Genomic DNA, 16,717 nt, shown 5'->3' on the forward strand with positions numbered 1-16,717 from the left:
CCCCCAGACCACGGATTCATGGGCGTCTATACTATGAAGAAGTAGTGCGCGTTAAAAAAATAAAAAAATTTAAAAAAAACATTCTAATTTCAATGTAATATTTCCATATAACTTTAAAACAACCTAAAATTGCACACTGTGGGTTGGAAACATTGACATGTCTATTGGTTGAATTTCGAAATAAGTGCAGGAATTAAGAAACAGTGTCGAGTTGTATTGGTGGCGGAGGGATACAGCTCCTCCTACTGCGCGTCAAAATATTGGCTCGTGAAGCCCGCGCTAAGCTCAGAGCGCGGCTACTCTTCAGCACAACAACAACAACACAGCGGAGCTCCTTTACACTCACTCAAAGCTTCGACGCGGCGGCTTCAATCACAGAAGTGCTCGACTTTTCTTCTTCTTTTAACTTCTGAGGACTGCTTATTTTGTCGGACTTACTTGAAAGAGACACCCAGTCTGATTTAATGTCGGTTTTCGGGAAGCAACGTACGACGTCACGGTCGTGACACGACTGTAGCGGGCGCGGTGCGGCGAGGTCGGCGCACTGCTGCTTGGATTTCTCACTAAAGAGTCCGCACCACCGTGTATTTACACTGCGCCTGAACCCACTTTGTTTCATCATCTGGTTACACTGTTTTTCTTGTGTTTTTTGGACTATTTGCGCTTGAATAGGGATATTCTATAACGGATTTTTGTACATTGAATATGTTGTTGTCAAAGTTTGGTTCTTTTTCGCACATTTGCAATCCTTCAAGTATGGACCACCTACCAGTGAAGATACAGCTCCAGTCGGGTAGGTCACCGAGCCGCTTTTTTTTACTCTTTTACTGTTGAATTTTGCTTAAACGTCTGGGCAGGAAAATATATTTTTCTTGCCGGCAAACCAGCCCTACCTCACATTGAGTAGGCTGTTTCCCCCCGTGGAAATACCCTCTATTCATTCCTTCCTTTTTGTTTTCCTTCTACAGTTAAAACGGAGAAAGAGCCCTTTGAGAAGGTTTACCAGGTCGGTTTGGTGCTGGGCAGTGGAGGGTTCGGCACTGTGTATGCCGGGAACCGGATCTCCGACGGAGCACCGGTAAGGACGCGGGGGGAGCTTGTGTTTTGATCCGACATGTGTCGCCATCAAAGCGGGCGTTTCATGTGTCGCCTCGGTTGCTTTTAATGCCTTTCAACCATTAACTGTTATTCTTTTTTGTGTCATTTCTCAGGTTGCTGTTAAGCATGTGGCTAAGGAGAGGGTGACAGAGTGGGGCACAATTGTAAGCAGTCGTAGTAACAGTAGTAGTAGTAGTGGATGGGTTTGTTTTGTTTGCATGGAGTCCTAAGCGCTTCCTTATCTCCACAGAACGGATCCATGGTGCCTTTAGAGATCCTGCTGCTGAAGAAGGTCAGCTCCTCGTTTCGTGGAGTTATCAAACTGCTGGACTATTATGAGAGGGCGGACGGGTGGCTGATGGTGATGGAAAGGCCGGAGCTTGTTAAGGACCTGTTTGACTTCATCACGGAGAAGGGAGCCCTGGACGAGGACACGGCGCGGGGCTTCTTCCGCCAGGTCCTGGAGGCGGTGCGGCACTGCTACAGCTGCGGGGTGGTGCACCGGGACATCAAGGATGAAAACCTGCTGGTGGACCTCCGCACCGGGGAACTCAAGCTTATTGACTTTGGCTCAGGGGCGATTCTCAAGGACACGGTCTACACCGATTTCGACGGTAAGCCTCCACCCATCCCCCCCTCCCTCTAATTATACCAATCGTGCTACTACTACGCGGTGTTTTATTAAAAAATATATCATTATTCGTGTATCTGCGTGTTATTCTGTATTATTTGTGGGTGCGTGTGCTCGTGTTTGCCCTTGATACATCAGTGGTGCTAAATACAGATATGGAGGCGTTCACTGTGACGCAGGGCTCTGTTTTTGGGGGAGGGTTTTCCCTGGTTATCACCGTCATCATCATCAAGGGTGGAAGAAGAATACCAAAAAATAACACACACTCTAAAACTATTCTGCTAAATATTAACGAGTAAAAAAAAAAAATCCCAGTGTGTAAACAGATGGGAGTCACACTCATAGCATATTCATTCTCCATATTTTGCTCGTGACACATCACTGTGTACTCGTGTTTCCTGTTTTTTTGTTTTTTATTGTTAGTGCCACTTGAGTCACTTGCCGCAGTTTGTGGGTATTAGGTCAGTGCCACGTAACATCTGTTTGTTGTGAAACCAGAGTCAGCTGCTCACGTGATGGGCTCACATTGCTTTTTTTTTTTTTTTGGTATGCAAGATCCTCTTCTCGGAAAGGGAGGGGTGGGGAGGGAGGAGGAGAAAAGAGTGGGAGGGAGGGAGGCAAGTCACCCACTTGGGTTTTTACGGTAAAGGGAGGATGGAAAGCATTTGTGCTGTGACTCAGCGGTTTCACACTCACTACTTAGTCATCTTTATTTGTGTGTGTGTATTTTTTCTAATGTATTTTTTCCTATTCCACTCCTTGTCCTATAGGTACAAGAGTGTACAGCCCACCAGAATGGATTCGCTTCCATAGATACCATGGGCGCTCTGCCACGGTGTGGTCACTAGGCGTGTTACTGTACGACATGGTGTGTGGAGACATCCCCTTTGAGCAGGACGAGGAGATCCTTAGAGGGAAACTGTATTTCAGGCGGAGGATCTCAGCTGGTAAGTCAAGTCAACCATAGCTGCAGGCATAAACACAACACATTTGTTGACTCTGCTGCCCCCTAGCCACCATCTATGTTATAGCATCTAAAAAAACAGCCACCTTAATTTGTTTTTGTTCTTTGTCTTTGACACAAACAATCAACCCTAAACCAGATTTCTCCCTCTATTTCCATCTTGCAGAATGCCAGCAGTTGATTAAGTGGTGTCTGGCGTTACGGCCCTCAGACCGGCCCACCTTAGAGCAGATCTGCGACCACCCCTGGATGAGGGCGACAGCAGAGTCACCCAAAACGCCAGAGGAGCCCGTGACCGGAGAAATTCGCCTCAGGACCATCGACACAGACTCCTCGTCAAGCACAAGCTCGAGTAAAGAGAGCCTCTGAGTGTGGGCTGGAATGGACTTGAAAGGACTCTGAAAAAAGAGCTGGGGGGGATGGAGGGAGTAACGTGTACTGAAGGCCCTGCTGTGGCCTAAAAGAAAAAACTGTACTCTGATCTTCTTTTGTAGGGAATTTCTAATTTATTACATTTGTTCTTTTATCTTATTTCCCCATCCCGTCTTCTTTTTTTCGGTTGACTATACTGGTTTCCCATTGGGGAACATTTTGTTGTTTGGGCGGTCTTACCAGCACTATTTATTCCCCCTCCCCCTTTTTAAAGTTGTTTTTGTTATTATGCTGGTATAAACATCTGGCAAGGCCCTCCTATCCAGACATGGCTGCTCTCATAGAGCTTGGATGACATCTTTCTAATTTAAATATTTCGATTTTTGGAGTGCCTTTTTTTGGAAAGCTGCTTATCTGGGGGCTTTCTTCATTGACTTTTTTTCCTTTTTTTTTTTTATTTTTTTTTTTTTTAATGTTAGCCCCTGCACTGTGGAGGTTCAGTTGTCTGTGTGACGATGGATGGGGAGTCCATACATTTTTGGCTTTGTACTCCCTTGTCTTTCCATCGCCATAAGGCCACTGCCCCCCCCCCCCCCCCCCAGCAGACGGGCTAAGGTAGAGTTAGGTGAGACAGGAGGAGGTGGGGGCTGTTTCTGTACAATGGAATACTTGAAAAACTCGACTCTGTCGCTCTCTTTTAAACGCTGCTCACTCACTCTATAGCCTGAACAGGTGTTTGGAAACTGGATCCTGTCTCTTCTGAATGTCTACAACCCTTCAGCACACACTCACCCCTCATCCTCAGCGCCTGTTTCAGGGTGTTTCACCTTCTTGACTCGTTTTCTCTTTTTTTTTTTGCCTCTTGCCATCCCACTGCTTGACACTACGTGGCCCCCACCCCCAATGGCCTCCCATCAGGGTTTTGGGGTGTGAAATGCACAATCAATGCAATATTCATGGACTCAACTGTTTTGGGTTTCTCTCTTCTTTTTTGTTTTTTTTTTAAGAAATATTGTAGTGTTTCTTTTTTTGTGTGTACATTTTTTTTCCTTCCCCACTTGCATTTAATTTATTCGTAAACGTAGACATTCCACACTCTGTGGCTATTTATTTATTTATTGTCAGCTTAAAATCTCCCCTATTTTTTTTTTTTTTTTTGCATATCCTACTTGGCCTTGGTTTGCATTCCTATAACTTATTTTTACATTTCAACATGGTTTTGAGATGTGGAGGATGCACTGAAGCAGTTATCAATGTAAAGCAGAATAAAAGGTTTACTTAAATTTGAACAGAGCATTTGAATGTTATTTAACTACTTAATAAATAAAAAAAAGTCTGTTAGTAATGATGAATGGTTACAAAAAATTAAGAGTAATCCTGGATTCTGTATTGTTGAGATTAATTTGAGTTCTATGGAAAGTTTAAGCAACAGGTTGAGCAGCTTTTCGAGTTCTCACATAGCCTCATATCGGAGGGCTTTTAGTAAAGCTGTGTGACTTGTGGCTGTGAAGGATGAATATTGCTATTTTTTGATACAAAAAGTTTCAATTAAACACCCATTTTTATGTACAGAAGCAAGACTGGTGGTGTGTTTGTTCTGTTTGTTGTTTTTTAAAAAAAGTACCCGCATACATGATGCACACAGACTTACTGTCAACGCCTCACATCTGCTTGATATCTGTCCATCCAGATGTTATGGGTTCACTCTCACCGTGTGTTGTGTAACAGCATTATGCTGTCAGGGCAAACATCACAATCAGAAAAACTTTATTTATCCCAGGGGGAAATTACTTGTGTTACAGTGGCTTGACATATACTACAAATACAATAAAAGACACTAAACAAAGAAAGAATGAATAGAAAAACCATACATAAGTAAAAGACTGTTAATTAGATAAGGGTTTAATACAAGTGCACACATTACAGTAGAAAAAATGAATATAAGATAATACAAATATACAAATCACAGAAGCATTTAGCTGCACAATGACCTGCAGGAACCAGGGGCCTAATAAGAGCCAGCTGTGGCTATGGAGCTGAGGGGAAGAGGACAGCATGCTAGCATGCTATCACATTATGCATACTGTAAATTATAACTTATCTTTCTGCTTACCGTATTTTTCGGACTATAAGGCGCACTATCAATGAATGGGTCTATTTTCATACATAAGGCGCACCGGACTATAAGACGCACCGGTTTGTTATTATTATTATTATTAAGACGCATTAAGCAAAATAAAAGTCAGAGAAGTCAAACTTTATTCAACTCATTAACAATAACTCAACATTGTTCAGGTTTAACACATAAAATACAGAAAAATACACTCACTTTTTCAGTGCAGTATGTTGAAGCACAGTAGTTAATTTCATACATAAGGTGCACCTGATTATAAGGCGCACTGTCGATTTTTGAGAAAATTAAAGGATTTTAAGTTTGCCTTATAGTCTGAAAAATACGGTACTTTGAATACTTAGTTGTGTCACCAAAATAATATAATGGTAATATATAATGGTTGCACATGTGCAAAACCACACATACTGTACATACTGACACATATTATACAGGTAACAATGATTTTCAAATATCAACAGTGGTAATGGGGATACCACAAGGTCACCTTTTAAAGAACAATTACTTGCTCAATTTTCAAACAGTTTAGTTTGTTATGAAGGACACACTTTTGGATAATTATATTACACTTCCAATCAATAGTTTTTGATGACCAACGTATTTCCCGATTGGATTTCATATAGGTGCAGTAAATGCACACACACACGTTTGTCATGTTCTGTTTAGTTTCGTTGTTATTTAGTCCTTGTGGTCTTCTTTCAGTTATTCTGTGTCTTTGTTTATTCTGTTTGAGTCTGGCCTCCATTGTTTAACTCTTGTCTTTGTGTTTCAGGTGTTCCTGCTTGTGGCTCCACCCCCCAGTGATATCTTGTGTGCTTGGTTTGTGACTGATTAGCTCCCTCTTGTTTCCACCCAGGTGTGGCCCATTCCCAATCAGGTCTCCTCCACGATTTAGCTGAGTGCTTGAACACTGAATGTTTCCTGGATCATTGTACGCTCCCTGTGTGCTACTGTGTTTTGTTCCCTGGTTACTTTGCGCTGCCCTTTTGTTTGTTTTTGAGTTTGGAATAAACATGGACTGGTTCCAAGAACGCTACACTTGCATTCTGCCACCATCTCTCTCTGCATTTGGGTCCACACCTCGCCACACCGTGACACAAGTTATTTATGTCAATTCCATAAATGAGCAACTAAAACTTTGCATACAGAATGGATATACGTATACTTTTATTATAGAAATATCACTGATATGATAAAATAATTTGAATTATTGCATGTTTAGTTTAAACAAGTAATGTGACATTTATTTGCAATAAAAAAAAATAGGTATAAGATTTCCCTTTACAAATATACATCAAGAAATGTATGTGTAAATCCCTCTACAGAGGCTACTGTGGAGGTAAACATATGGAGGATAGAGCTAAGAAATGACGCAAAAAACATAGAAAAATCAATAATAAATATTTATTACATGATAAGGATTAACAATAACTAAAGAAGAATATAAAGTAATGGGAGTGTTGTGTAAATCAATAAGTATAAGGGAACCAAAAGTGTGGTGCAAAGATCAGTTCTGGAAAACCAAACAAAAAGCCAAAACACTGAGGGGTCAGAAGCAGCCTCATGCACAGACGAGGCAGGCATATACATATATACATATATAGACCTCGGAGCCTATGTGTTTGGCAAACAAGGGTCGAAGTCCTCCCTTCTGGTTTCGGGAAAAAACGTGAGCAATGTACCCAGATAAAAAAAAAAAATGCATGTATGTACAGTATGTACTTCAAGAGTAACCACATTGCTAATGAAGTTGCATTTTTTTCCCCAAACTGTAATGTTTGTGTTCTTTTAATATGCACTGAATATAGGAGTATAATGACAATAAAGGCACTGAATTGAATTGAATTAAAATAGCTATAAAAATGTGTCCAAAAGAAACATACATTGATTGTGTAAACAAACATATTCTAAAAAGCCTTGTGTAAACAACAATCCTGCAATTCTTTTATGTCAGCCCCACTGTTCCTTTGTACCAGGACCTGTATTGTACATACTTCCACTAAGTAGCTAACGATTATCCTAAATATAGATAGGTTTATGATAACGTCACGAATTTCCCACAAATCCATAGTCAGCCATCTTGTGTGTCACCTTTCATTGTTTACATCCTGACACAACACATTTTTGTCCCCCGAAACGTTCAAAATAACGACAAAACCGGATAAAAATAGCCAAAAGGAACAAAGAATCTACAGAGATAGTTTGAGTGCAACTTGCAAAGCGAGGTATTTACAGAAGTTGAGTGAAATTGACAAAACAACAATCCATACAAGATCGGGAATGGGTGTCCTGGCCAGTTTGTATCCAGACATTGTAAACTATCTGGTGAACAGTGTAAGTGCTGACACATTGGATGAAATGAAAGCATACAAGTCTTTGGAGGCGTATAGCGACGGGTGTGTGAGGAGCTTTGACAAGCTAAGCTGGAATATTGTTTTTTATCTGGTCAACATGAGGCTTCAAAGGTAAGATGACGTACTACTGTACTTTTCTATTGATCTGACAGAAGCATTGATAACTCCAGCTGTGGTCGTTGGTTCTTTAATGGTTTATATGGCTTCAATCACACGAATCGTAGCTTTCCAATGACGTGCCGCCTGAATGACAACGTCAACATACAAGTTGTGTATTCATATGAAAACATCATAACATCTCTGTCGGCGGGCCGACAAGAGATGCATGTATAATATATACACTTGCCTGTGATGAAATGAACGCTACAGACTTTATAGTGTCGCTTTTCTGGGTCAGGTCGGAAACCTTTCCTGTTGATGATATCTAGCCATTTTTTTATCCGTTCAGTGGTCAGACATTCTGTTTGTTCTCCTTGACTAGTTATTATTTGAGGAATGCTTGTATTTCCCCCGGCTTCACTGTTTGAGCAACCCTGTACAATGCATGTAAGCGACATGACACACAGCTAAAATCGGGTAAAATTGGTGACTTGGGTTACCAGCGAAGGATACAGTCAATGCACAAGATGGCCACGCGCACAGGGGCATCATGGGTAATTCGAGAAACGGAAACCTATCTATAGTCATGGTATTGCCATATGTTACGTGTAAAAGGTGATCCCACGGGCTGTGGTTCCAACAGAACAGTGATTAGAGCATCCATAGGCTGTACAAACGTCTGGCATCTTAACTTCAATCTTCACTCAGCAATTTGCTAGAGGAATCATAACGCAAGATGTTTTTTAACAAACTCTTTTAACAAGTTAAATCTGATGGTCTCAGCCTTACACAACTATGCTGCATGATGAAGTCATTTTTCAAAGAGAAAAGCTGCAATTTTAACATTTGAAAACATCCAGAATTGTAGCCACGTTAATAACGTTTGTAAGAAAGCAAACCGTATGCAAATCCGGCAAGATTTTAGCGAGATAAAAGTATTACGTTCGGCAGATCACTCACCTTCCCTCTGGTTCCACAGACTCCGTCAGAGAGCTGCCCCGGGGCAAGATGGCCGCCGGTGATGCCGTGACAGAATCTAGCCTTTATATATGATATCTATGGATGACCCTACCGTGTTTATGTGGAGTTGTCTCCAGAAAGGAGTGTGAAGCTGTTAAATTTACTGAAGTCTCTATTGATACGGAAATGTATCAATAGACAACGTATCAAAAAGTTGTAGTGAGTACCAAGTAGTTCACGATGTCGGCCACATGCCTACATCGTCCTCAAATTTGAACAAATTGCTGTAGGGGTCAATCCCACCGCACTCCTCTATCTTACCGCAATACCTAGCTTTATCTGGAACATTTATTCCTTGATAAATTTGGGAAAAAAATCACATGAATCTGCTGTTATGCAGATGTATACATAAGAGATGGCAGATCCAAGCGAATCGAAGAGGATCATGGGATATGTGACGTCAGTTGCAAACCACCTATTGTATCGCAGTATAACAAACATGTGAAAAAAAACTAACTCTGGAGAAAAAATGACCCTGGGGTCACCAGAAATTTGTGATATAAAAATAGGGGTCATGACCCGAGAAAGATTGAGAACCACTGCCTTATGCTATCTTAAGCCAGACCCCTATACACAACATTTACCGGTTCTTGACTGGCTGCTTCCAATTCATCTACAGTGGAAACATGTGAATGTTGGAAGGCTTCATAAAACAGGTAAAGCATAAATCATCCAGCAAATTCATTTTAATAGGGTTGATGTTAACGCCTAAAAAGGAGTTCCCAAACTAGTTCCCACTGGCAGGGTGTATTGTGATATATGGGGCTGACACGTTAATGCATTCAAACCAGCCACTCAGCCTTCTGATTTACAAACACAGACACATGATGTCAGCAGGAGTTTAAAAAAATGTGATCAAAATGTGATCAAAGCAGAACAAGCAAAACAAAAAAAAGACAAGGGGCCTCCAAATTAAAGATCCTTTGGTCAAATAATGCTACAGTCCTTTTTTTTTTACAAAGGAAAATAAAACCCAGGAAAGCACAAAAGATCTCATAGATTCGGGCTAGGCATGTTAGAACGCAGAGAAATAAATGATCATTTGTGTCAGACTCAATACGTTAACATCTGTGTTTTTCTTCCACTAATCCTTCTATTGTCCTGGTGTCTCCAGGCTTTTTGACATGCAAATGATCACGACTTGTCTTCATCATTGTCCCTTCTGCTCAGGAGCTGAAGACTTCAGCCAGGCATCATCAGTCGCTCACTGTGAAATCCTCATTAAATGCAGAGGAGGAGTATGCCACGCTGACGTCTTATCAAGTTGATTTCTGTTCCCCAAGAGTGGCAAATATCATCCATCACTAGTTTGTTTAAAGTCTTCATGCATTTGCATTATTTATTATTATTATTATTATTATTATTATTATTTTAAAAAGCAACACAAATCAATCATTGTCACAGTTACTATAATTTTATAGGTATATGCTCAACAAAATAGCTAAATAATATATATTTAAAAAAATCTAAAACTATGTTACATGGATAACAGTATATATCAAAAAATTTTAAATATTGTAAATAATAATCACATTTCACCTTAACAATTCACAGGTCTATTATACTTGTAATAATATTCAACAGCTTCCCAAACTGTGATAGTGTTCTTTTAAAAAAAAAAGTTGCTGAAGTTATGCAACATGAGTCCAGCATCCGTGCTGCTAGACGCTTCTCATAAGGTGGCAAACCAAAGACTGTGTGAGAAGTCTGATGAGTTCTGTTGTTGTTGGGTTTTTTATTACATCTTTTAGTTACAGAGAAAAGTTATTTTTCCACACTGTACAATGATTTAGTGTGGTCTAATTTAACTATTGTTTTCAAATCTACAAAATTATTATTATTATTATTATTATTATTATTATTATTATTATTATTATATAATAGTAGTAGTAGTAGTAGTAGTAGTGGTATTATTACAGTTCCTGGTGAAGAAACATTAAAGCCTGTGTCAATATTCTCATTTTGAGCTTGTGCTAACATGTACTCGTTATTAGACAATATGCAGATGATGTAATGCTGCTTTAGGGACAACAGTTCCTTTCTGAGAAATTTCCCAAGAAAACCCTGGTATTGTCATCTATAACGTTTGTTGTAGAGCCTCAAAATTCTCAGGGAGTAGCCAATTTATGTTTTTCTTTTCTTATTTCTTATTTTGCTACACATTAATGTAATATATTTTTCTTTTTTGGGGCTATATACCTTATAGGGATGCTTAAGAAATCAGAAACTTAGGTTTATTTAGGGAGAAGTAAATACCATTGTCCATCTGTAATGATTACATTCTTGTAATTTTCATTACATGTCTGAAAAATATATACAATTTACAACATACAAATATTAAATAGTTAAGGACAAGCTTTTGTGAGACTCCAATGAACCTGACTTACATGCTTTCAGACTGCAGAACATGCAAACTCCCCACAAACAGGCCTCAGTTCTACACTATTAGAGTGGAATTCACAGCTCTACCGTCAGTCTGCCCCAGGGCAGCTGTGGCTACAACAGTTGTTTGCCACCACTAAGTGTGGAGTGAAAAAATAATGCCTTAATTCGGTAAAGCGTCTTTGAGTGTCTATGATAAAGCGCTATAGAAAATTGATGTATTATTATTATTATTATTACTGCCATAAGCTGCCCCTTGACTTTACTCCATGTTTTTTTTTTTTTTTTGGTTTTGTGTGCACGTGTATCCTAGTTTTTGTAGGTGACAACTCGACAGACACGGAGGAAGATGCCAGATGGACTCAGCGCCTCAGGGCCCCCGATGGGCACAGATGGGTGGGTAGCACCCACACAGGGCAGCACATGCAGCAGCTTCAGTTCCTCGTCAAGACAAAAAAAGAAGGACATCACACTAACACCAGTGATACTACACTTCACACTAGTTCTATCAAGGCTTCGTGTGTCTAAGTGACTGACCTTTAAAATCATGTTTGCTGGGGATTAAATAACTGCTTAGTGATATGTGTGTATGTGTCTTATTAGCCTAATTAGGGCGGTAGTGAAACACTCACACGCAAGAGGAATACAAACATTACATTGGCATCACAGTTTTGAACCAAAATCTATGAAGGACCAATCCGTCTTTTCTCGTTTCCTTGTAAATGCAACATTAAAATCTGTAAACGTAGAGGAATAACATCATCACGTCCAAGAAACGGAACCGAAACATAGGAATATTTTATTTTAAAATATATTTTTGTGAAGATGCTGAGATAGAAATAGCATGATATGCAATCTTCAAAATGGCGATGATCACAGAAAGCAGGGTTTTTCAACCCCATGTGTGTTCACCTGAAATAAAACAAAATACTGATTTAAACAGCATTTTTCAAACTGTTAATATTTTGTTAAACTGTATTTATTTTTCATTTTTATTTATCTATTTTGCACAATTAAAAATGTAGATTCATAGTGCAGGAAGAGGCAGAAAGCTCTAAGAACTTAAATAATAATGTGTTTTTTTAAACTCTACACACAATCTCAAACAACTGTACTCTATTTTTTCACTTTCTCAAATATAAATCTAGTTAAAATAAAATGCAGTATAAAAAATATCTGAGCTGGCGCATGCTGTCACTTTGTGCACTAAAACTCTGTATTTTTAACACAGTATAGCAAACATGATCACATGAATAATTATAGAGAAAAATCTCTGGGGTCACCAGAAATTTGTGACATAAAAATGACATAAAGGGATATTACTTGTGTTTGAAGGCTAAAAGTTGACTCCAAAGAAATTTCTGACAAAGTTTAATAAATAATATTAATACAGCTATAGACCTTTCATCTAAAGGCTCAAACATACTCGGCCAGACACCTGCAAAGTGGAGTCCGCAAGGCCAAAGCTCAGATTTCACAATCTCACGGACTTCTGCGCGTAGTTGGTGTCACACAAAACACTGCTCGGCATTAATAGATGTAACACAGTCCTGTATTTCACCCTCCTGGTGAAACAGAGCAGGAGAGATGAACACGAGCTTAGAGGAGAGACTGGCAGTCAAGCTACGACTGTACAGACACCTTTAAAACATGTCCCAGTAGTACTACTGGACTACAAAGAACCGCTAAATGCTCAAGATCCCACACACAACATACTCCGTGCAGACTGTCCGCTTTCCTCAGAGCTTACATACCCGGGCGCACTGCCGCGTAGTTGTTTCCATTAAAATTCCGCTAGATCCCACCATGATTCATAGCGTTATGAGGAGAAGTCCGCCCGGTTGTAAAATCTGAGCTTTGCATTTAATTGGCTCCACGTACTTAAGGCTCGAACATACTCGTGTGGACACCCGCAAAGCGATGTCCACACAGACTACTTGCGGAGTCCACGGGGCCAATTAAATGCAAAGCTCAGATTTTGCTATAGTGCGGATTTCTCCGCGTAGTTGGTGTCACACAAAACACTGCTCGGCATTGTATCGACCCGCATTAAATGTAACACCGACCTGCACTTCACCCTCCTGGTGAAACAGAGGAGGAGAGATGAACACGAGCTTAGAGGAGAGACTGGCAGACAAGCTACGACAACCAGAAGTAGTGCCTCCTGGTGCCGAGTAACTTCCTGTTATTGCGGGTCTAAGGGAAAATGGCTCTTATTTTTTCAACAGCGTTGCTCAACTTGCCAGCTTTATTGTTCGCTGATGCGGAGGCAAATTCCAGCAGGGAATACCCTAACAGATAAACTTGATAAGGGGTATAAGTTCTTCCATGAAGAATATATCAACAGCTATGAAGATAAGAAAAGAAGTAGCTTTGTGAATGAACCGCTATCTACAACATATGAAGTATAAATATTGTAATAAAGAAACCTAATTTAGTCTGCCAAAATATTCAGAATGTTTAAAGAGAGGCACGTTATAGACCATTAAATTATATTTTAACATTCTGATATGTGTTTGTGGGTGGATGTGACGTAGCAGCTCCATAGTTTTAGCATAGCTAGCTTGTTGTGAGAGGACAAGCTGTTGTTTCTGAGCCCTCTCAAAGGCAGACTCGCTCTACGGTGGTGCGATAAAATTATTCCAGGGAAAGAGAGATGGAACAGCTCCACTTTTAAGGTGTCTGATGGTGACTGGATCCACTGACAAAATGAAATGAAGTACCAGTGTAGTGTAGAATACAGATTCCGGACCCTCATCCCTCCTAACAGCTTAGATCCACTGCCTCCTTTGGTCTGGGTCCATTGAAAAAGTGTAGTTAGACAGGTGTGGCTATTTTATTGCCCCACAACAGCAACTAGGAACAGAACAAGAGCAACCACGCTGAGAATGAGCGTTTTTGTCACTGTCTAACGCTAAAGCTGTAGCCACAGGAAGTTGTTACACATCACTTCTGGTTTAAAATGCGGAAGTGTGATAAAGGTCTATAGCGACACCTTTAAAACACGTCTTGGGAGTACACAGACAACAAAGAAGTGCTAAGAATCATGGGACATGTAGGATGTTAATGGAAACTACTACGCAGTGGTGCAACCAAATATGTAAGCTCTGAGGAAAGCGGACAGAGTCCGTTGTGCGCAGGGTCCGCCCGAGTATGTTTGAGCCTTAAAGTGCATTTGTGTGAAGTGTTGTGTATGGAATTAAAATGATGTGATGCCACTTTTCTTAGATAAAAGTTGATTGTGTTTCCCCCCCAAGGTGCTGGCTTCTCCGTAGATTAGGTGGATGACTAATATTTTACAACAAAGATCTCTTCGCTACTGTTAATGCAGTTGTTGCCCAGTTATATTCAGCAATGTGTGAAGTCTTGGCGTTTTAAACAAAAGTTCAACTATGGTAATGTGTAAAAAATAAACAATATGTTTATATATTTCAAATTAGGTGAAGTGATTAATTAACCAACATGTGTAAAACTACAGCCCTTACTCATAAAGGTGTCCGACTGCACACTACGGTGCAGTTTGTCAAGCCTAAAGTCATAATTAAGACAAAGCATCCATCAGTGACTAAACAGGACCTATACAATAAAAGGTAAGCAGATATATTGTTATATTCTTTTATGGTATCTTCCATAATGATTACCAGAAACTAGCATGGCTATAGTATCAGTCTAATGTGTGCAAAAACACAGAAAACTTGAATTGTGGTTTCTTGGCTTCTCCAGCTGTTGGGAACCATTTACGGACACGCTGTGAAAGAATTCATTGTTTTAGATCAATCATACCTGCTGGGACCAACAAGGTTGAGTATTTCTGAAAAAACAAGGAGAAAAAACTATTGATTTTAATACAAAAAGGCACATATTTAGCCAAACAAGTTTTTCTGTCTGTCTTCAGAAGTAGAATAACGCAGTGGAGCGTTGGTCAGCATTGCATTTAGTTTTGAAATCAAATAAAAAAACAAACAACATGGTGTGGTTATTTTTTTTTAATGACTTGAATGGATATTACAAAAAAAAACAAAAACAAAAACCAGATAAGTGGCATTTTTTGTTTTGCTATCCGAGATTCACAAAATTTTACTTTTTTAATTTTTACTTTCCCACCTTCAAAATAATGTTGCATACAAAACGACACAAGAAACAACCAAACTACACCAAAAACACACACACTAAGAGAAAAATATACAGAATAATAAAATGAACAAACAACAAAACACACAAAATGATCTTGATTAGCACATGAACTAAAAATACAAAGGTCAGTCTTGGTCCCACATCAGGAGGGAGTGACAGGAAATAATAAAAACTATAGAAATCTATACAGGAGGCACTAAATACAGTTGCATTCCACTTATTAACAAAATGAGATTCTTTGAAATATGTGTTCATTCCATCATTATGCTTTATAGTTATTTTTTCACAAGATTCTGAGTAAAAGGTTGTAGTCAGACAAAGGGGGTACTTGGATTCAGAAATAAGAGAAATGGGGTACTTGAACCAGAAAAGTTTGGGAACCACTGGCCTAGATAAAAACGCTCAATAACATCACATGTGAAGCTTGAATAGCGTTACCACAGTGTAAAACAACATGGTTCTCTCGCTTAAACATTTCCCTGGAAATGTCCAAATATCACAAAAACCAAACATTGCCATTTCCTCATTTTAATTTTAAAACAGATGTGCCATCTGGCTTTTGTTTCCCTGCATCTCCGTCATGGTTTTAAATAAGTAAAGCAAAATAACCACATTGTTTATTTGGGGGGGGTTTCGATTTGGTTTTAAAACTGAGTAACCAAAGAAGGACCCATACATGGATGAGCCATTCTGCACAAGTTGTGTTATGTGTGTTCTGCACAACAGCAAAGCCCAGCCCAGCTGTAGGTAGCTTACCCGAGGTAGCGTCGACATATTCCCAGGTCAAAAACTTCTGCACACTGTGTCCAATTATGAGTGATCACAGGGGACGGAGAGGCAGTGAGGATGGGGAGAGACAAAACAGAGTGAGTGCAAGGGATTAGTAGAAGTTTTCCAAGAAGTGTATTCTAAGAAGTAATGTGTGTAGAGAACAGTCAATAGATAGAGATCTAAACTGTTAGTCTTTTTACAAGCTTGTAATGTGATTAAAGGAATCGTTGACCTGCTGCTGACTTTCCCCCGACTGCTTTTATCTGATTCACCAGCACTTTGAGGAGAGTCTATTCTGCCAATGAAACAAGACTTTATCTATCCAAAAACAGTACATCTTGTTTTGTCAGGTTGTACTGGAAGAAAGAGGGGATTGTCTGATCTAATGGTGAGAAAAAAGATTCTAATAGATGATGAGAATCAAAAACAACTACTGTACTTGTTACAGCAAGAGTTATAACGTGCAATACAATCCATGAAAAGTGTTTCTCCAGGCTTTGTATTGTTTCCAATTGTCAAGTGTTGATAGAAAAAAGAAAGTGAAGATAAAATTCCCTGACATTTCCCTCTTGATGATAGGTTTTGTAAGGAAGTCATAATCAAGTTTGAAGGGAAGACAATTAGCTAGCCAAATGTAAACCCACATCAAAGGCTTTTTTCAGTTGCTTTCAGGATTAAAAAACATGATAAAACATAATCCCTGTACAGCATTACCCATTGTGACCTCTCGCTATTGGCCAACAGTGTTTACAATAGACTTG

General features: G+C 39.6%; 1 protein-coding gene across 1 annotated transcript; it reads left to right on the plus strand.

The window, feature by feature from the left end:
- The first annotated feature begins 266 nt into the window (after nucleotides 1-266).
- pim3 (Pim-3 proto-oncogene, serine/threonine kinase) lies at nucleotides 267-4,639 on the plus strand. Its single transcript, XM_028450878.1, has 6 exons — nucleotides 267-793; nucleotides 969-1,078; nucleotides 1,212-1,262; nucleotides 1,349-1,712; nucleotides 2,500-2,676; nucleotides 2,860-4,639. Exons 1-6 carry the CDS (start codon nucleotides 706-708, stop codon nucleotides 3,060-3,062), a joined length of 993 nt encoding a protein of 330 aa, XP_028306679.1. The 5' UTR covers nucleotides 267-705; the 3' UTR covers nucleotides 3,063-4,639.
- The last annotated feature ends 12,078 nt before the right edge of the window (nucleotides 4,640-16,717 follow it).

This window comes from Gouania willdenowi, chromosome 6 (genome assembly GCF_900634775.1).
Source record: "Gouania willdenowi chromosome 6, fGouWil2.1, whole genome shotgun sequence".
Lineage (NCBI taxonomy): Eukaryota > Metazoa > Chordata > Actinopteri > Blenniiformes > Gobiesocidae > Gouania > Gouania willdenowi.